At 35.5% G+C, this 22,975-nt stretch overlaps 1 protein-coding gene across 2 annotated transcripts in view; it reads left to right on the top strand.

Annotated features, from left to right (window-relative positions):
* si:dkeyp-14d3.1 (transmembrane protein 132C) overlaps window positions 1-22,975 on the top strand; it is a 293,882-nt gene that overhangs the window by 128,425 nt on the left and 142,482 nt on the right. The window contains exons 1-2 of one of the 2 annotated variants that reach the window (XM_051901886.1): window positions 6,910-7,054; window positions 17,522-17,665. In XM_051901886.1, coding sequence (XP_051757846.1) covers window positions 17,583-17,665 — 83 coding nt within the window. In that variant the 5' untranslated portion in view covers window positions 6,910-7,054; window positions 17,522-17,582. Of the gene's footprint in view, window positions 1-6,909; window positions 7,055-17,521; window positions 17,666-22,975 lie in introns of those variants that run through there. The other variant, XM_051901885.1, reaches the window with a different exon arrangement.

Genomic DNA, 22,975 nt, shown 5'->3' with positions numbered 1-22,975 from the left:
AAAAATGGCTTGTCCAACATTCAACATGCCGATTTGAGTTGGAAAGGCAAAAGGGCTTGTTTGCGCTTTTATACAAAAATTCTCTGCATTTGGTAACCCAGGAAACTCAGCAACATAAATGTGTCCTCAAATATGAGCAGAATGTTCATTCCGTGTACTATGACACTTTCGTGATCTCTAAGACTCCCGTCTGCTTTCAAAATTCACCTTTTTACTGCCTGTCTGTCAAATGCAATTACCTGGTCCCATTTCAGTAGAAATCACTGAACCCTTCTCTAGACTATGAGAGCAGATGAAATGAATTTAAATGAAATCTAAATGCTCACTGTATGACGATCTCTCAATCTCTCAAACATTCACTGTTTACACAAAAAAGGAGGATTTAATTGGCAAACCCTTCCATGCAGCAGAATATTTCTCACTCATTATAAATCAAATGTTTGAATTACCAGTAAGTTCAGACATTGAGGTTTCAGACCCTGAAGTTTGTTCTCAGTACTGAAAAATCGGGAATCATTACAGAGTGTAGATATTTGAAAAGCCAATTATACTATAAATACGATATTTAAAGTCACCATGTAATCAAGATTAATCATTCTTAATTTTTTATGGAATATTGCATTTTTATTATTATGTATCTGTACATTATTATAATTTTTTAATTCATGAGCTCTCGTAATCTTTAATAAAAATATGTTCCCCTCCCACTTGCAGTGACATCTCTTCTCTTCTCTGATGATGTGTTTACTGGTGAGGGCGGGACAACCTGTCACTCACATGACATCACAGAAATAGCAAACCACAACCATCCAATCAATTGCCATGGACAAAATCAAGTCCCACCCTACATTTTTTCTTGTTTAAGAAGCTGCTTCACTTATACAGTGCTCAGCGTAAATGAGTACACCCCCCTTTGAAAAGGAACATTTTAAACAATATCTCAATGAACACAAAAACAACTAAGTTTAATATAAAATCTGTTTAACTTATAACATGAAAGTAAGGTTAATAATATAACTTAGATTACACATTTTTCAGTTTTACTCAAATTAGAGTGACGCAAAAATGAGTACACCCCACAACAAAAACTACTACATCTAGTACTTTGTATGGCCTCCATGATTTTTAATGACAGCACCAAGTCTTCTAGGCATGGAATGAACACGTTGGCGACATTTTGCAACATCTATCTTTTTCCATTCTTCAAGAATGACCTCTTTTAGAGACTGGATGCTGGATGGAGTGTGAAGCTCAACTTGTCTCTTCAGAATTCCCCATAGGTGTTCGATACTTGGCCACTGAATCACTTTCACCCTGTTCTTCTTCAGAAATCCAACAGTGGCCTTAGATGTGTGTTTAGGATCATTGTCATGTTGGAAAAGTGCACGACGACCAAGGGCACGGAGTGATGGTAGCATCTTCTCTTTCAGTATAGAGCAGTACATTTGTGAGTTCATGATGCCATTAATGAAATGCAGCTCCCCGACACCAGCAGCACATAAGGACACTGCCACCACCATGTTTCACTGTAGACACCATGCATTTTCCTTTGTATTCCTCACCTTTGCGACGCATTACAGTTTTGAAGCCATCAGTTCCAAAAACATTTATCTTGGTCTCATCACTCCAGAGTATAGAGTCCCAGTAGTCTTCATCTTTGTCAGCATGGGCCCTGGCAAACTCTAGGCAGGCTTTTTTGTGCCCGGGCTTTAGGAAAGTCTTCTTTCGTGGACGGCTCCCATGCATGCCATTCCTCTGCAGTGTACGCCGTATTGTGTCACGGGAAATAGTCACCTCAGTTTGGCTTTCTACTTCTTTAGATAACTGCAGTGAACTTGCATGCTGATTTTCTTCAACGCTTCTTATCAGAAGATGCTCCTGTCGAGGTGTTAACTTCCGTGGACGACCTGGACATCTCTGTGAGATGGTTGCAGTTCCATCTTTTTTTAAATTTTTGTACCACTTTTGCTACAGTATTCTGACTGATAAGTAAAGCTTTGCTGATCTTCTTGTAGCCTTCACCTTTCTGGTGTAAAGAAATTATTTTCTTTCTCAGGTCTTGTGACATTTCTCTTCCATGTGGTGCCATTGCTGACAGCATGAAATGGGTAGGGGTTTTAACACCCTTTTATAGTCAACTGTCTGCTGGACACCTGTGTAATGAATAATTAGACTCACCTGTGGTTGAATTCTTGTTAAATTAGACATTTGTAGTCTAAAATTTAGCTTTGCTCCAGAGACTTTCAGTGGGGTGTACCCATTTTTGCATCACCCTAATTTGAGTAAAACTGAAAATTTTGCTTTTTAAGTTATAAGTTAAACAGATGTTATATAAAACTTGGTCTTGTCAACATTTTGGAAATTGTTTTTGTGTTCATTGAGATATTGTTTAAAATGTTGCTTTTCAAAGAGGGTGTACTCATTTATGCTGAGCACTGTACATCACAATGGGGAAGAAAAATACTGCAATAAGTAAATAACGCCTGCTATAAGTGGGACTCGAACCCGGATCCGCCAGCATAGGAGTCGGGTCCTCTAACAAGGAGGCTAAAGATCACTTTCTTAAAGTTACACTTTACACTTCTGTTACACTGATTTTAAAGAATGTTTTAATAATGGAACAAAACAACACTGAACTCCTTTGACTTTCATTGTACGTAAAAAACATTTTAAAAAGAGATCTCTCCCACTGTAAGTAAAAATGCAGGAGGAATTGCTCTTCCTGGGCACACCTCTGTTGGGAGTACAACAGGTCCAGACAGTCAAGCTCCAATCAGACACTTGTGCTTCAATTTTAAACACGATACAACAGATATTTATGAAATACAGTAGAAAGGAGTGAATTATTGACTAAGTACCACACTTCAGGGGTTCCAGGGGCCTTTGTGATAATCATTGGTGAAATGGATAGTTTCAAGGAGGGATACGTTGCTGAATTATTCATTCTTTATAGGCGGATTGGTATATTGCTCAGTGATTGAATGAAGCAGAATATTATAATAATAATTGTGTGTGTGTGTGTGTGTGTGTTGGGGGTTTGGAAGGCCCAGAATGTCTCCCCAAGGACATTAAAACCCGAAATCAACTACATAGTGGAAACCAGCCAACATTCCCAGAGAGGACTACAACTAAATAAACATGCTTAATGAAAATGTAAAAATGCAAAAATGTCTCTGTGAGGGTTAGGTTTAGGGTTTAGCCTCTTATGCTCACCAAGGCTGCAATTTTTTTGATTTATCAAAAATGCAGTAAAAACAGTAATATTGTGAAATATTATTACAATTTAAAATAATTGTTTTTTAAAAAATATATTTTAAAATATTTTATTCCTGTTATGGAAAAGCAGAATTTTCAGCATCATTACTCCAGTCTTCAGTGTCACATGATCCTTCAGAAATCATTCTAATATGTTGATTTGCTGCCGAAACAAACATTTCTGAGATCTTACTGGCCCCAAACTTCTGAAAGGTAGTGTATATAAGTATATAAACAATAGCGGTCAATGGAAACGTCCACAGTATTCTCATCTGAAAGGTGCAATTTGTTGTTTATGGTAATTATACTTTGATACATTGATTTGCAATGATGATGGTGTCTAGGACAGTGACTCTGATCATCACCAAAAGTCACTCTGAAAAATTAAATTGTCAAATGCCTGTTCACACAGACAGATTTTATTGCTGCACTTTTGACCACTAAAAGGCGTTCCTGTAAAAAAAAAGTCAATAATCAATAAGTTATGACAACATATGTTTTTACATTGCTTTAACTCATTAAAATAAGTTAAGCCATTTTCAACTTAATAAGTTATACAAGATTCAAGTCATTGTTAAAAGTCAGTTTAATGTAATTTATGTTGAAATTACTTAAACATCCAAGTTGATTGTACTTAAAAATTTAAGGCAGCAGCTTTTTTACAGTGAAAATCTGATCAGAAATGAGATGTTTTACTGGTAAAAATAATGCCATTCTATGATTAAGAATCAGTTTTCTTGCTGCTTAAAATTGTCATTCTGCAGGGAAAGCGTTTGTGTATAAATTGCAGCAGTGCATAATACATCATAACATGAACAAGATGAATGGATATCAATGCATGAATCATCATTTTCCACTTTCCATCTTTTTTTATTATTATATTCTGCATGTGGGCTGAGAAAAACCATATAGATGGTGAAATTGCTCACAGAAATATTAAGTTCCTCTCCGTCTTGCCTATATGGATCAGCTCCACTGTCTTCACACTTATTTTTAGTCACTGCATCTACAGTAGCATACGGTATGCCACTATTACTTCATTATACTATAGTATAGTAGATGTTTTACCAGTGGCCTATTCTTTTTGGAGGCGTGAAATAGATTTCCCCGTGTCTGCTGCTTTGACATCACATAACAGATTTTCTTCAGGTTTATGGACCTTTTTGATATGAGCGTCCCTTAAAATACCCAAAGATTTATTTCTTTTTAATCATTCTTAGCACTTCAGGGATCATACTGTGTTTATGAGTGATCTACATTTATGGCATAGACAGCATAAATGAAGGAATCATCAACTTTATGGAGTGGATTTCATATTGGGAAGTGATATATGTAGTGAAATGAACAAGTGATGTAAATGATAAATGTGTATGTTTAACCAACAATCTGTCCTGCAGTAGAGTGGAATGAGAGAGCGAGGGAGAGAGAGAGAAGATACAGCGAAACAGATTGACTTAACAAGATGTCGAATTACAGAGCAGACTGTGGAGTCACGCCCTGGGAACTCGGAAGCAGGCAGGAGAAACGCGCACACGCACAACTTCACCTCAGAAGTACACCAGCAAATCTAAGGAGTTATATTCCCTGATGAACATGCGCATGCACAAAAACATCTGCCCTCAGCAAAATGGAGAAACAACAGAGGCACTTTGCCATAGATAGAACACTGACAACTACAAAGCAGTATCTTCCCCCGTTTAACGTCCTCCGTCACCCCTCGTTGCCCTTCTGTTGGCTTTCACAGATGTCACCACTGTTACAGAGCGTCTGCCAAGTGAGTGGCTCTCTGTCTGGTCTGACGGGAGACTGCGGGGGACCTCTTGTTGTGGTAATGTGTCCAGGGAGACGCATCACTGATTTTCCTAGATTTATCAGGGCTGCAAATGCTGACTTTTATAGATGCTTTGGATGCACTGGAATTAACTTGAAGTGGTTTTGTGAGGTCAGTGTGGGCCTGTGCATAGTTTGGGACCTTATATTGTACAACTCCTCTACCTCATCATTTTTTTTTTTAAGTATTTTTTTAATGTTTATTTTATGAATAGGCTAAAAATAAAAAAACGTAATCACAGAAGAAAAGAATCAAATTTCTAAGTGTATGGGGTTTGTTAGTGAGCTTAAAGGGATAGTTCACCCAAAAATGAAAATGATCCCATGATTTACTCACCCTTAAGCCTTAAGCCATTTCAAAAAAAGAAATCCATAAGACTCCAGAGGGTTAATGAAGGCCTTCTGAAGCAAAGCGGTGCATTTTTGTAAAAAAAATATCCATATTTAAAACTTTATAAATTCAAATAACTAGCTTCCGGCGGACGACCGTACACAGAATGCGCAACACCGTGTCCTAGCCAACTGCGACGCAACACCGCAACGCCGCAACAAGCGATAAAAGGTATGAATATTCTATTTTAGAAACAGTTTCTATTTCTATTTCTGCTGGAACAGCAACACAAAGTATGGCTATGATAATATCAGGTACTGTTTATGTGCTTTATTTAATGTTAAAAGCGTCTAACGTGAGTTTGAATATCATTCTGTGTTCCCAACTTTTAAGCTGTAATGAAAACAACACTGGCTAATTCACCTCAGATCTTGAAAATAAATAAATGGGCAAGAACGTTCAAACTTTCAACTCAATGCGAACAAATAAGTGTATTCTATGACAAAGATTGGTTAAGTCACTCCGTATGTACTTTAAATAAAATTTAAATTGTGTAATATTTAGGAATTTTACTAAGTACTTGCCCATTTCATTGTATCTGCTGTGCTCTTGCCGAGAGAGCCCGCCCACACTCTCTTCTGATTGGCTGTGGTTTTTGATTGATTTTATCGCTTCTCATTTTCGTGTCGCGTCTAGTGTGGACAGTCAAATTGCTCGTCGCTGGAATCTTATCGCATTGTGTCTGGTTAGGACAAGGTGTAAGAGTATCCTTTAATCTGACGCACAACGTAATGACGAACACGGAGACGCAGAGGATAGAGCATACATCGCGTCAGAGGGTTATTCATTTGGCGCAAGTCAACTTGTGCATTATGCGTACGGTCGTCCGCCAGAAGCTAGTTATTTGAATTTATAAAGTTGATATGAAAAATATGGATATTTTTTTTTCTCACAAAAACACAGTGCTTCACTTCAGAAGGCCTTTATTAACCCCCTGGAGTTGTATAGATTACTTTTTTTTTTTATGGATGTATGCATTATTTTTGTCTTCAAAACACGGCCCCCTCCATTCACAACCATTATAAACCTTGGAGGACTAAGGATATTTTTAAATATATCTCTGATTGTGTTCGTCTGAAAGAAGATATGGCACCTAGGATGGCTTGAGGGTGTGTAAATCTTGGGATGATTTTTGGGTGAACTATCCCTTTAATAGAGTAGAAAAATATTTTTGTGCTTTTTCATTTGATTATTGTTTCATATTTAGTCAGTTTCTTTCCTGGAATCTGATTCCATGTTTTCAATGAGTCTTTTTTGCAGATTAAATCGTTTATCGTTACACCAGTAGGTAGTGACAAGTGACTTTAAGAGTGAGTCATTAAAATAATTTATTCGACCGATTCACCCTACAACAACGATTCTTTCGTTTTTATAATTCACTAAAGTGACTCGCGCTAATTGATTCAGGAACGAGTGAACCATCGAATCATTCACTAAAGCGATTTGTTCAAAAACTCTGGTTCATTCAGAAACGAAACGTGTGATCTTTCGAAGACGCTTAATGTTTCTGTGATGTCGTTTGGAACAGTTTTCGTTGAGGGATAAAAAACAAACAAAATAATAACCGGCGTCTAAAACGTAAGTTAGTCAATATTTATTTTTTGTTTATTGAACTGTACAAACAGTTGTGCTGAGTTAACTGTTGTGCAATCATGTTGATATTCAGACCAAACAACACGCTTCCGAGTGTGACACTGCTAATATTTAAGTTTATTATAACGGTATGTATTGCTTTGTTTACCCTTTTATTCCTGTATTTCTTTGTTTCAAGTGCAAATGACTAGTGGTTACGCTATTTCAAGCGTTACACCATAATAAACGTCAGTATCAAAATATGTAGCCTAATAGTATGCTACATGCTGCTGTTTGTTTCTCATACTAGGCTAAATTGCAATTTCTCACTACAAATGTCTAATTACGAACACATTTAAATAGATAACTTGTAAGTTTTAATAGAAATTACATTAAAGGTTTTTTTTTTAACATAAATGCTTGTCTGTACATTCATCTGTACACAATAAAAATGATCAAATTACATATAAAGATGTACTAAAGTACTATTAAGTACACTCTTAAGTTCAACTAATTGCATTCAACATGTAAACTATAATACATTTTCATGTATTTGTAAATAACATTCAATTAAGTGTCCAAAAACATTACATTCAGTTCACACTTAATGTAGTGCATTTTTTTTTTTAAAGTAGCCTATAATATTTCCATAACAAGTTCTCTTTTTAAAAGTATGCTGAAGTGTACTTCTTTGCTCAAGTTGTATGGAACATTCTGCTGATAAAGAATTTCAGTATTAAATCCAAATTGATCTAAAATGTTAGTCTGTTTAGATACGTGCATTGTTTTATAGTGTGTAGTACACACTTGTTTTATTCCTCCTTTGGCAAATTAAATTATTTGTTTTACATTTTGAATAGTGACACATAAAATGTCAAAATAAAACACTTAGATGCCCTGCAGGAGTATTTTTAATCATTTTATTAGATGTGCAGTATAGGTAAAGGTAAACCAATGATTGGATTTAGGTATGTGTCTCTCCCATCACTCTGCTGTCTCCCAAACAAATACGTTTGGAGACTACTGAGGATGTTTGTTTCAGTTGATGTGGCCTTTTACAATCTGCACTGACTGTATATATGTGTTTTGCAACCAAATTGATCACAGACAAGAGAAGCGTGTGCATGTGTGTTGTGTGAGTCAGGCAGGGGGCCGCCAGAGAGGGACTCCCAGGAGCACTCAGACACAAGACTTATTGAATTTTATGCTGGTGTTTTTATTTTCTCATACTGCTACCTGGGGAGCAACTTCCCATCTCACTTGTCTCGTCATTATGTATGGAGGAATCCACCAGTGAGAGAGAGGAGCACAAATAGGTGAAACATTAATAATTCTGTGAAAGAAAGCTTTGTGAGGAGGGGTACCTTAGCTTTCCATTTAGTTTAGTTCACACTGAGAAACACAAACATCTCACAGCGATCAGATGTTTCACCCGCAAGCTTTAACAGCAGTGATTCACTCTCTTTGAATGACCATTTCACTCTGTGTGTGTCAACTCTTATGGGCTCTTGAACCTTATTTACACTTTCAATCTGAAAAGGACACAGATCTTTCTTTCCGAATTGAACCGCTTGTACATAATCAAAGATAGAAATGCCAGGATAAGTGAAAATACCACATAACATGAACTTTATATCTGTAATGGAGTTTTAAAGGGGACCTATTATGCTTTTTTTTTTTTTTACATTTTTAACTTGATTTTAACTTGCTGTTTGAGCATGGAAAAGATCTGCGAACTTACAAAGCACAAAGTCATTCCAAAGGAAGTTATTCTCTATATCAGTGAGTGTTTCTCAACCTGTGGGTTGCGACTCAAAAGTGGGTTGTAAGACCGTTTTGAGTGGGTCACGGAGTGTGTAATCAAAGAAACAACAAGAAAAATGTAATTCTAAATGTTGTTCTGATGCGAGACTTTTATTTTGAAAGACGTGCGTGAAAGCTGTTGACTCATCTGTCAAATGCAGTTTATAAAGAGTGCTTGAGAAAATGAATTGTTCTGATTTAGTATCTGCAGTCAGATGAGATGTTGTCAGGCTATGTCATTTCAGTGTCATTACTCTAACTTGTTATGAAATAAAAGGTCTCTTACCCCAGAAAAACAAACGTCCTGTTAGACTGTGGTCATAGTGCACACTCTTCAATCACTTCACTAAGAGCGAACGTTGTTACAAGCATGCAACTACTTGTGTTGTCAATTAGTAAGTCATGAAATTACCAAAAAATACTAATAAATTATGTAACTGGTACATAATTTATTAGTATAGCAGGGAAGGATTTACATGCAGGTATGTTGTTCATTCTGTTCATCAGGATCAGTGTCCATATGTTTTATTAAGTTCATATTATTATTATTGTGTATTTACCAGTGGAATTGTAGTTTCTGTAACCTTCAGTCCGCAAGTTTTGCCTCTTTTTTGCCATCTCTGTTTGAAACCTGGAATTGCAGTTATTTGCAGAACTATCATCTTTACATGGGTTGTGCATCGGCACGGCTCCTCAGCGCGGATGAAGCTAATGTTTGCTGTCAGTCACCACACTGATTTATACTGTACTTCGGAATCACAGATTATAGTCTTGGAAGTATGACCAAAATAAATATTTTTACCTAGAAAATGTCATCTGAACAAGTAACAAATCTGCCACTTTTGTTCTGACCAACTGAGAAAAAAAAGCATTACAATAAATTGCGCTATCGATGGTGATTAAATCTAATGATCGCTTAGCTCAGATCACATCAAACCATGCAAATTTTTATTGTTGTTATACTTTGTTCTCAAATTGTTAATGTTAACAACATCAGCATTGCGTGACTACGTGTATTTAGTGTGTATTCACGTTACCTGTAGATTTCAATTTCTGGACAGTCTAATCTCAAACGTTAATTTGTCATACCATACAATCCGCCATCAAAATGATGAGTTTAATTATTGCAGCTGCTGTGAGAAAATGTTATAAATGATCCATCATCTGTTGCATCCTCACATGTGATTATAGCTTACTAGCTGGGACTCGTTCTTTATGTAAACAGATGTGATGTAATGACACAAAGACGAATGGCGGCATTTCCCGCGGAAACCCATCAGTACCACTGGAATTCTAATACATTATTACAAGCTTACAGTTGTGAATTGGGCTAAGGTAAGGAGGTAGTTTTGAACACTGGCTGGTTATATACTTGTTCAAAAATTGATTTTGGATAATTTTTAACCAAAAAAAGTTACAGACTGCAGCTTTAACCCAAAATACCACTTTGTGGTGTTTTCTACATTTTTGATGACTGTGGTTGCTCAAACCAACTTACTAACATTATTGTATTAACAAAAACTAGTTTGGGACTGCTATTTAATAGCCTTACCTTATAATGTTTATTCATCAGTGATATTCTTACAATGTATGTGTAAAGTGGAGTTGTACTTGTGTGTGTGTGTGTGTGTGTGTGTGTGTGTGTGTGTGTGTGTCAACCATTTTTGTGAAAAAAAAATTGCCTGGTTCAAATTCCTAAAAATTTGATTTGCAGCTTTAATTGTCTTAAGTTTTCTTCCGAGAATGTACACGTCACAATATCACCATACACAAAAAGGCAAGAGGCCTGGTTGAAACTTTGGGTGTGACATTTCCGAAACACACTTGATGCAGTTGACCAATCAATACGCAGGCCCAGCAGACCAATCAGAGCACAATGTGCTTTTCGGAAGGAGGGGCTTCATAGACACTGGAACTAAACAGAGCGTTACTGACAGACTATATATCGACTATGATATTGTAATTGTTGATTTAACGATCTGGCATTATCGAGTATGTCCCTCACTTAACAAAAAACAAACAAAAACACATCCATTGAGTGCACGCATACACTACGTGACGTAGTTTAGTAGTGTGCGTGTATATTTAGAGTGCACGATTTCACTGCGTGATTTAGTCTATTAAAATGCATTTAGAATGCCCCCAGAATTCAAGTTAAGGGCCAAAAATACCCCTGTATGTCTTTTATATTAATATAATTTAACATAGTTAACCAATATTATACGAAGAGCGCCATTTTTATCCAAATACAAGCATGATTACAAATGTGATATTAATTTTATACAACGTACAGTTTAATAAACAAGTGGTTTATATTAAGTGACTGACATTTTAGACACCAAATCGCTCGTTTCGCGTGTTTTCGCCAACGAAAATAGTTCCAAAGTCCACAGAATTGTTTTGCGTCTCTGAGCAACACTTCCTGAATGAATCAGCTGTTTGAATGAATCGGTTGAATCTCAATGACTCGCTCACTGGCGGGTTTAATTTCACATTTGAAGTAACTTTTCATTTTATAAATAATTTCAAATAACAGTATTTAACGTTTTATATTTTTAACATTTCAAAAACAGTATTTATGCATCTGTAACTGCTCTTGACTGATTAACTTTATTAAAGTTTAATCAATAGTTATATATTAGATTACAATTTCTGTACCTGAAAATCTTTGAAAATATATGTGCTATTACTTGTAATTTGATTATTTTTTCCTATTTTATTACTTGCTGTTTACTTGTCTAACAATATTTAAAATTTAAGTGAGTTAACCTAGTAGCTTTTGGTGTCAAAACCTTATTTATTAATGTATCAAACACAACAAAAACAATAACTAGGCTTATTTTATAGGCCCATTTTCTTTTCTTTTACTTTATTTATTTATTTTTTTATTTTTTTATTGTGGGGCCAGTGAAAATTTTGGCAGGGCAAGTAAAGGCCAACCAGGCCAGTAGAAAAAATCTTTAGCAGTGAGCCCTGCCCTGCCTCATCGCACTACTGTACTTTGTTGTATACTGTCTCTGTTATATATTGAATAACAGAGTTTTTAACAAAGTGCTTTGCCCATTGTATTATTTTACCTAAACTTATGTTTATTTATACATATAGTATGTGCATATATAAACACATAGCCTACCTTTGTTTTTGTTCCGTGTTTTTATTCTTTGTTTTTCTTTAACTTTATTTTCTGCTTCAGGTGAATTTGCATTGAAGAGTTATGCAGTTTTGCAGAGACAGTATTTCACTGCTTGTACACTATTTGTGTTTGTGACATAAATGCAGTCGTCTGTAACTACACAAGCTGGCCTTCAAAAATTTATACACTGCTCAAACCCCCTAAAATCAGTCTACAGGGCTATGATACTATGGGAAATTTTTAAAGCAAGTTTTGACTAACATTAACAACTTCTACCAATTTCTAATTTTGTTGTTAGGCAGAGCTTCATGGGGGTTATTGCTTTTATAAATGGTTATTCCACATACCTGGCCTTCATACATTATATATATATATATATATCTTCTGCCAAGCAATGTAGTTCTTCAGAAGCGGAATGGTTGCCAAACAACACACAGACACAGTGGCACAGTAATACTAATGTAATGCGGTCATGTTTGTAAAGTAATTTACAACGGCTTTGAACATGGTTCAACCAATTATAATCAAGGACCGGAACTATCCATTTTATACATTATAGAATAGAATTTTAAAAGACCAGGGTTGTTTTTGAGATTTATATGTTGCTTACAAAAAATGTTTTGTCAGAATACACAATGAAGATTTCATACACAATGTTCGTTTGACATTTTTAAGAGGCCTACAAATATCTGTATTATGTCTACTATAACATAAGAAATATACTTTTTTTTAGTCATATATAGTATATACAAGCTAAATCTAATGTTTTTTGGACACTTAATTAGACATTATTTGCAATTAAAAAAGTATTATGGATTAAATGTATTGTTAAATGCAATTTAAATTAGTTGAACTTAATAGTGCTTATTTTGCACCACTTAAGTAAGACTTAAGTAACATATTTTCCGGAATATATATTTTTTTGTTGTCATCTGAAATGTACTGCCACTTTTATTTCAAAGTTACTTATATAATGCAATTAGCATCAGGTATGTTAATTGCACAAACACACAACATATCACATTGCAGCCATCCCAGTCTATTCATTGCCCAAATAAAATGCTGTAAACAACAACAACAACAACAAAAAGTTACACTACTCAATTTAAGTTGTCTGTTGTACAGTAGGGTTGTGCTGGACAGCTTGACAACTGCCCTAACGTGTGTGAACATTGTTTTATGTGGATATTATGACATAAGTGAAGTACAAAGCCATGTTTACTAAATAAATGAATAATAATAATAACAATTAATAAATATTGTTTAGCAACCAAATGTTACTTCATGAATATGGAAACATTTATGATCAGAAGTACATACATTTGCAGGTCATATTCCAGATCCACAGATCAGATATATTTTGACTTGTCAATAATTATCTTTTTATGTTTTTTGAATTTGGTAAATGGCTGTAAATATCTGTCAACGCAACTCACTTGTTGATGAATTCAACATTACCGGTCTGGTTTTACCATGGTAATGAAAATTGCAATGTTAATGTATTTGGTCTTGGCAGACTATAGATCTTCTACACTGCTTTTGCTGCTAGTGATGATTATTCCTGCTGTTGCTGCAGAGCAAGTATGAACTTGCTACTGCTAACAGATACACAGACACACTGCTGTGAGCATGTAAAAGACATCCGTAAATCCCTTTGCAGAGCTATAGGCAGGTGGAGCTGGGGGAGGTGGAGGGTTTCAGAGGAACCAGACTATTTAAATATTGAGCAAGCATTCTCATTGGCTGCAGGATCAGCAGAGGCCACTCAGCTTGTCATATGGTAATGATGTGATTGCTTGCCGATTGCATGTAAATGACCTATCAGCCTGCGCCCTTTAAAGTTTAATGACAAAATTAGATATCTATAATGAATGTCACAATAATTTATTTATTATATACTTATATTTTTCGTTCTTGTTCTGTGAAGGATTTTTGTGGAGTGAAGGGAACTCAAATATTTAAATGTTTATAGTGTTTAGAATTTGTTTTATTTACCAGTATTTCACATCATTAATAAAATATGTAATAATAAAATGTGACTTATCTGTGTGTTTTTTTGTTTTGTTTTTTTTCTCCCTCTCAACAATGCAGTTTTGACCAGTTGTGACTTGTAAGCAATGAAGTATGAAAATAACCCTTTACAGTCCGCATACATTTAGCATTTTCAGGCCATGGAAAAGTAAAAGTTATTTTATTGAGTGACTGTTTCTGTCTGTTGTTGTACTGTGATAATATGTGAGCTGCAGAATCATAGAGTTTGCAAAGAGCATCAGCTGCAGACCTGGGTTCAGCCACAGGGGAATTATGCTTCTGAGGAGAATACGTTACTCTTGTAATGAGTTGATGTACTGTGACACCCCACTCTGCCACCCTTTAAACTTTCACCATGTTGGCCAGACAAACTGCAGATTTAGGGGCAGTTGTCCTTTGCCCTAGTCCTTCGAGACTGGAGAGTAAAGACAAGCAAACTATAGGAAGATATTCGTTGATATTTCCAGTTCTCATACCTGCTCTGCCATCACTCAGCTTGTTATTCTCCGTCTGACCACATCTGTTCAGAGACCAGCTCTAACAAATTTAATGAAGCACTGTGTGCTTGAACAAACACGCATTGACATCCAATGGTGAAACCAATTATGAATTGTAGGGCCGGTCTACAAGGATCAGAGGAGGCTAGTAATGAGGGATGTGTGGCCAAGCTAGACCTCTCTCATTTCGGGTCCCTCTCCATCTGTTATCTCCCCTGGGTCAATTATGGCCCCCTGTCACATGCTAATGCGGTCCAACCCCCGACAGAGCCTTTTGATTGGCTGTTTGCCGGCCATTTGTCATCCTATTACCAGCTTGTGGTAGGCCTGTGCCTCTGTTGCTCTCTACCTCTGCTGGCCTTGAGCGGTTCAGAGCGCGGGGAGAATGGAATCTATTCAAGCTCACATCCACTCCGCTTTTTCATTACCGATGACACGCTAGTGAATTGGCCTAAATTCTACTCCTTTCTCTCCAGTAGCTCTTTCAGTTAGACTATTATTCCTTTGTATGTTTTTTTTTTTTTTTTTTTTTTTTTGTGTGTGTGTGTGTGTGTGTGTGCGTAGTATTGGATTATTGGATCCTAATAGTCGATATAGAGTCTCTTAAAGCTGTTACGGTACATGGTAACCACAAGTTCCCATTGTGAATGTTCAGTGGGAGGTGGCTCATGCTAGCAACACAGTCAGTATAATGTATAATGTAAATATTTCTATTTCAAATGCTGTTCTATTCATCAAAGAATCCTGAAAAAAATGACAGTTTCCATAAAACTCTTAAGCAGCACAACTGTTTTCGACATCGATAATAATAAGTCTTTCTTGAGCATCAAATCAGCATATTAAAATGACACTGAAGACTGAAGTAATGACTGCTTTTTATTTGATCAGAAAATCATTCAGAAATTATTTTATTTACAATGAATCAAATGGCATTTAGCTTAAGATTTTCCTGTAGAACATCTGTTATTAACCAATTTTATGGAGAAATAACACACTTCATGGCTAAATAAAAGCCATTTTAGTTTTATTACTTATCTCATTCAGAGATGCTTCAAGTTTTTGCTTGCAAACAATCACAGGCATCATTAAAAATCGCTGTACACGAAATCTTGCAAAATCACAAGTCATGTATCTGTATTGACCTACGTAAAATGCCGTTTAGAACGTAGATATGTGGATTTTATGTAGACAGTTTGTTTGAGGTGTAAAGCATTAGGAAATCGTTTTACTATCTGATGTGAAAACTGAATCTTCAGACTTGAAAATCTCTCATTGATGTAATGTATTTGAAGTGCTTAAAGCAGCCCATTTTTCCACTTTTTATATTAGCCATGTATAGATCTGAGTAGATTATCCACAACTCAAGTGTGAGGTACAAAACCTGCTACAGGCTCTACTTAACTATGAGAGCTCTTGAGCTGACAAAAATGAAAGCTTATAATAGTTTTAATCAGGTGTGTGGATAAATGCTCAATACAAATGTGGATTATTCTCCAGTAGGTCAAGTGTAAGCCATAGAGGAGAGACACAGAGAGACTAAAGTACTTCAACAGTTGCAGGACTCAATCAGCTCTATATAAATCTCTCATTTAGTGTAATGCTGGGATTGATGACAGAGAGCGATAGGTCCTGTGGAGAATGAGCCGTACGAGTACTGCGTTATTGTGTTAATATGCTGCCATGAATGAATTCCTATGGCAGTGGAAAGTGTTGGGTAATAACTGCATAGATGTTTTAAATTATTTTTTTAGGGGTTCAGTCGCATAGCGCTGAAACTCTATTGTGATTGTAAATTCTCCAAGGATCAGAATTCTCCCCTAAAAGTGATCAGGCAGACCAAAACCATAAGTCATAGAGACTTGAGTGCTGGTAGTACTCACACCGTCTAGAAGTGTCTTATATCATTGGAATGTTTGGCTCAAGACGGACAAGACGCATGTCTCAGGTTTGCTCATCGTTTTGGCGAAATGTTCGGGTATTTTGGATTTTTTGAAAAAAAAAAATTTGCGAACTAGTCCTAGGTTTTTGACCCGATCGGAACCAAACCAGTGCAGCGAGATTCTCTGGAGTCTGATTGTCAATAGTTTAAAAAAAAAAGTTGAAATTCCAATTCACGGTCCCTAAGGGCCGCCAAAACTTTTGAAGTAGGTGGAGCCATTTCACTAAAATGGCTATAACTTGTAAACGGAATGAGATATTTTCACCAAACTCAGCACACCTATGTAAGACCTCATTCTGTGGGCATGTGAAAAAGGACACAGCGACTGGCCACTTGGTGTCGCTATAACAGGAAAAAACACAAAAAAGGCTATAACTACTTCACCGTTAGTCTGATCGACTTGATATTGACGCATCTCGAAAAACATGTCCGCCATCGGCCACTGAATTTTGAGTAGCTTTCAGATAACATTAACGGAGACCGATCGGAACAAAACTCGGTGGGCCTGTTTGATTCACAGCCCTAGAGGCCTGTGAGAAATTCAAAAGAAATCAGCCACCGAGGGGCGCCTTCGCATTTTTCACGTGCGTAAAGCATCGTGTATCACATGATTTTTCGCGCACGGCCATGACATTCGTACCACATGGTAGAACTCCTCATTCTGAGCAACTTTGCCTCTAGGACTGCCGCTGTCCATCGACTCGTTCGTTAAAAAACTTTAAAAGACATTTCCTATGGTAAATTGCCTGTATTGGCTGTAATGGTCTTTTCCACGTATGATCGAGATGATTAAAAAATCGTTTTACATGTGCTTAAAGGCCTTAAAATGCTTGAACCCTGTTAATTACTGCTTGCTTATATATAATATATCATTTTTTTTTGTTTTTGTTTGTTGTTTTGTTTTTTGCGTTGGCCCTTCGGTACATTGGTTGATTCAGGCATAATACTAATCTGTAATGTCAAAACTGCTTAAAGAAACATACAACTTTCTAAATAATATGGGCTTCTGTGATATATTTACTGTTGTGCATTGATGTTTGTCTCTCTTTCTGTCTTTCTCTACACTGCAGGGTGAAGTTAAAAGATGGAGTGGCGTTCCTTGGTGCCCGACCCAGTAACCCCACGCTCTGGATGGTTAGTCAAGATGTCAGAACAGAAGGTCACAGGGTTGTGACTCTGCATTGTCGCCGCAAGGAGTCCAGCTATGGACAGAGGTCAGTTACCATAAACTAGCCCAACCTCAGGGTACTCTGGTAATTTACTTAATGTATGCAGTGGTCTATAAAGTATTGATCAGCATTCTCTATGAGTGCTTTGTAAAGTGTTGTTGGTCTGTATGCTCATTGGCATTTTGTTTTTTTAAATATTTATTTATTATTTCACTGCAGACAGAGCAGGACCTTTGTGATGTTATGCGGTCATATACAGCCTCCCTAAAAATGTATTAGGACACTTGTGCTTTAAAATGTAAGAGGGTGTTTCTTCAACTATGGCAACTTGTGGACCTATGTACTTGTAAAAAAAAAAAAAAAAAAATTCAAAAAGTTTCTTGAAACACACTTTTCACACTCTCGCTAGTTTATTTATTAATCAATTTTGCTAACTTTTGGAGAAAAACAAATATTAGACCAAAATCAAAGGGCAGCCACAGTTTTTTTTTTTTTAAATTTATACAAATAATTTTTACGCAATAAATATTGAAATGGTTTATGTTTATTTCACAGTTTGTTTGATCATCATAGTTAATAATTCATGTTTTTATGATGAATTTTCATATTTTAAGATTGAAAGTTTGGCTCTGGGACAAGGGTAAATCATTAATAATAAATAAAATAATAAAAATCAACTACTGGGACGTAAAAGTGTCCAATATTGGAGAAACACAGATGATCTTTGCATTACAGAGCACAATAATGGCCTTTATTTTAATGTACTTCCAAAATGGATTTTCCAAAATGACCTGGGGCTTCATTGAAAAGTTAGTTCTGAGCATTTGTTTACAGATGCCTTTTGGTTTAATGTTTTGCATGTTTGATGTTTTACATCTTGAAGTTTGATTTAAGTTTTCAAAAGTGTCCAAATACTTTTTTGGGTCACTGTACATGTTTAATGCGTTTAAAGATTTTCCTCAACTCATCATATAGTAATATTGGGATTAGGATAACTGGACATCAACAGAAATATTAAAGGAAGGATTTTAATTCCATGTGACGGACTTAAGAGTGTGCTTTGGAACATACTTTACTTTGAAGTAGTTAAAAGCTGAACAGAAATATATCCAGTGGATAATTAAAGCCGAAGTGCTTCATTTACATTCTGTTAGTGTGACCAAGCGGAAATGCAAAAATAATGACTGTTTTCAAATAGGTTTCTCCAATAGGAAAAGGACAAAGTATTGTAACATTAAAAAATAATACTCTTTAATTTTTCTGAGGGAGTTGGTATCAATTGCTTTTTAAAGTAAACTTAAATAATGGCTTTTCAGCTTTTTGTTACACCTACCTGTGTATATTAATCTTGCCCGATCGGAACTAGTTTACAATGCATCTCCCTTTTTCCTTCCTATTAGAATATTAAATCAGTAATCCAAGGGGGTCTTCGTCCAAAAGTTGATTCATCCATTTACGGATCTTATTTGCATGCTTAAATTAATCTGAAAAATAGGAAAGCATGTTGATTGATGCGGAAGAAAAAAAACACACTGGTCGTAATTAAGTGTGGATTTGCAGTCTTTGTGTGTCATCATGCTCTTAATCGCATTTCTCCACAGATCTGGAAATAGTGTTAATGAACTGGGCTCTGTACTGACAGGTGTAATTTTCCGCATTAAATGCAGTTTGGTGGAAGTCTATAAACTTGAAAGATTAAGCCCAGCATTATCATGAAGCTCAGCTTGGCATTGCAGAAATAAAATGCCCTAGTAAACAGGCCTTTTGCATTGCAGTATGCACCTTGTCTGTATCTGAAATTAATATACTATATGCATGTATGTATGTTCAAAAGTTTGGGTCAGTAAGATTTTCCTTTTTCTTTTGACATACGGAACTAGCTGTTGTTGCTGTTGAATATAGTGTACTTTCAGTCTAAAATTCTCCTTCCACTCATTGTCTGTGAAGTGCTGCTGAACAATGGTGTCCTACCAGTCCTTGCTTCGGACCCTCTTCCACAGATGCCTTGTTTTGGGTGCGGGAAGGGGTGTTTATACAGCTTGATGAACATAAGCAGCACAGCACAAAGCTTCTTGTTCTCATCGTCTTCTAATTAGGACCTGAAATAGATAAATATAAAAGTCTGCTTTTTAAAACGAAGAAAAGAAGCGATGGTAGGAAGATGGTTAGTATGCGCCAACAGCAGGAAACTAAGCGGGAAGTATATTCATGCAGTGTGCACATGTCAAAAGATCAATTCTGATTTGAAACTTGTGACGTGAAAACACACATCACTTTATTTAGAGTTCATGTAAACACTATGTTCAGCTTAATCAGGCAAAATGATTACAGCTAGCGTTAGTGATATAAATTTCAAAGCAGTTTTTGTCCTCTCTCACTTCTCTGTAAGCTATTTAGAGGTTGAATTAAAGTAAATGGCTGACTTTAAAGGGTTAGTTCACCCAAAAATGAAAATAATGTCATTTATTACTCACCCTCATGTCGTTCCACACCCGTAAGGCCTTCATTCATCTTCGGAACACAAATTAAGATATTTTGATGAAATCCGATGGCTCAGTGAGGCCTGCATTCAAAGCAATGACACTTCCTCTCTCAAGATCCATAGAGGTACTAAAAACATATTTAAAACAGTTCATGTGAGTTCAGTGGTTCTACCTTAATATTATAAAGCGACGAGAATAGTTTTTGTGCGCCAAAAACAAAATAACGACAAATTAAATATCTTAATTTGTGTTCTGAAGATGAATGGTTTTACGGGTGTAGAACGACATGAGGGTGAGTAATAAATGACATTATTTTCATTTTTGGGTGAACTAACCCTTTAAATAGAGACGCAACAAACTCAGTCCGTGCACTGAAGAAAGGTTAAGACAGCTTAATTAAGTATTAAAATATGCTATCCAGTAATTTTTGTTTCACCATATAAAATGTGGTATTGTGCATCACACATAATTATGGTAATCTTTCACCCAAAATAAAAACATGTCATCATTTATTTACACCATTTTAATCCAAATGCGTGACTTTCTTTCTTCCATGTAAAAAGAATATGCTGGCTGCTCTTTTACATATAAACTTAAAATATAGTGTGCACATCATGTGGACTATTTTTACTTTTATGGTGCTGCTTCTATCATTCACTTTTATTATATGGAAAATAGCGGCCAATATATTCTCTGCAAATTCTCCTTTTGTGTTCCACAGAAAAAAAAGAAAAGTCATATGGGTTTGGAACAACATGAGGGTGAGTAAATGATGACAAAAAGATTTCCTTAATGTAAGATATTCAAATTAGAAAAGTGTTGCTTGTACAAACTGTCTAGTATCCGTAAAACAACGTTTCTGCACATGAAGTCACAAGATTTCAAGTAGCTGTTAAACTTGCTTGATCAATTCTTTGATGCAGTTCTTTGATTTGAAGTCTAATCAATCCAGAAAAAAGCTGAAAGTAAAAAACGCACAGACAAAAAGATATTTGCTTTCTCTTAATCTGATATTGTGGAATTGAATGGAATATTAACCGAGTTACCCAGCTGCCTTTGTAATAGGGAGTCCCTAGTCATGTCACATGACAAATTTCTGTTTAATCCAGTCTGGCATTGATCTAAGACCAAGAGTTTAGGACTAAATAAAGCATGTTAGCTTTAATCTAGGTCTTTGGGGACGTCCAGAGCTCTAATCTCTCCAGCTGGCGCAGGCACTTCTTAAAGACAAAGGAAGCACCACTGAGCTTACTGTGTATGATCCATTTCCCTCCTTCATCTGGCTTCTTTTTCACTTTCCCTCATTGTTTGAGCTTATTCTCTCTGTCTATGTCTTGTTTTTTTTTTTTTCTACTATTTTATTCTGTTAAATTCCAGCATGTTTTATAGATATCCAGGGGCGAATTTCATAAACAATTGCTTCACCTGTGTTTTATTCATTAACCACCCACAATGCAGTTTAACCAGACGCTTTCTGCACTGGTATAATACTGTACTGTGCCTATTAAAATGAAATCGTTTTCTTTTCAGCGCAGACCCATTTAAAAGAGATTTTCTTTAGATCATGGCAGCAGTAATTAATCACTTTGGACATTTTAGCCATATGAAGCTGCATGTATCATATTTGATGCATGGGACAAAACATTATTAACATGATCAATACATTGTATACAATCTTATATACATCTTATACTTGAAGTGGTGTTTTTTAGTCTTCATTGTAAGGTACACATTAAAAATGATCATCAAATAATTTGATTGAAAAAATGAAATTAATAATTGAAATATTTTATCAATATATATTAAGTGCTAATTATTATTTGTATTTTTATATACACAGCCTGCTCATGGCATTAAAACCTCATAGATTTTCACAATAACAATGTTTTTGCTACTGTAATTTTGTTGATATAAAATAAAATAGTTATAGTATTATTCATGTGATTATATTACATATACTACCATTCAAAAGTTTGGAGGTTGTGTATTTTTATATATATATTATTTTAATGTTTTGAAAGAAGTCTCTTATATTCAGCAAGGCTTTTATTTGGTCAGAAATACAGTAAAATCATTTAAAAGTAAAACAGCCATTATTCCAGTCTTCAGTGTCAGTGATCCTTCAGAAATCATTCTAATATGATGATTTGCTGCTCAAGAAAAAAATTCTTGTAATTATCAATGTTGAAAACAGTTTAATTTTTTGTTTGTTTGTTAATTCATGGGTTTCATGTGACATCACACAGTGGTGCGGTTGCCATTTGTAGGACCGAATTGCAACTTTTCAGTATCTTATGATGAACGCAAGGCAAAATGCACCGTTAAAGCAGCATGTGGTGCCAAATTTGGACAATCTATTAGTCTAAAATAATAATCCATACACTATCCTGAGCTGGTTAGACAGATAATCATTATATTTTTAGACATAAGTAGACAGATTAATTAATGTTATTGATGTATCATTCATGTTAGTCATATACGTACATAATGCATATATATCTGTCATATACAATTTGACATTTACATTATTTTTTTAAAAGTTCTAAATTATTTACATAAAATGGGACACAAAATTACATAATAATGTAGTCCTAATTTAAGTAAATTAATTAAAAATTAAAAATTCATCCTATCCAGGTAACAGCTGCAGAAATGTCAAAAAAGTGATTGCTAGTTCAGAATGACTGCTAAAGACACACCAACATATATTAAAGAGTTCTTCAGAAATAAATAAAATAATCAAATGTTAAATAATAATATAAAATGTGTTCTGTTGCAAGTTCACATACTTGATCTCATGTGTTTTTATTGTTGAGATGTCGATATTGTTGAGGGTCGTGAATGGTTGTCCCTTATTTTGCCTTACTGATAA

This window comes from Ctenopharyngodon idella, chromosome 8 (assembly GCF_019924925.1).
Source record: "Ctenopharyngodon idella isolate HZGC_01 chromosome 8, HZGC01, whole genome shotgun sequence".
Taxonomy (NCBI): Eukaryota; Metazoa; Chordata; class Actinopteri; order Cypriniformes; family Xenocyprididae; genus Ctenopharyngodon; species Ctenopharyngodon idella.
The sequence above is the reverse complement of the archived record's forward strand: the minus strand, read 5'-3'. Positions and strand labels throughout refer to the sequence as shown.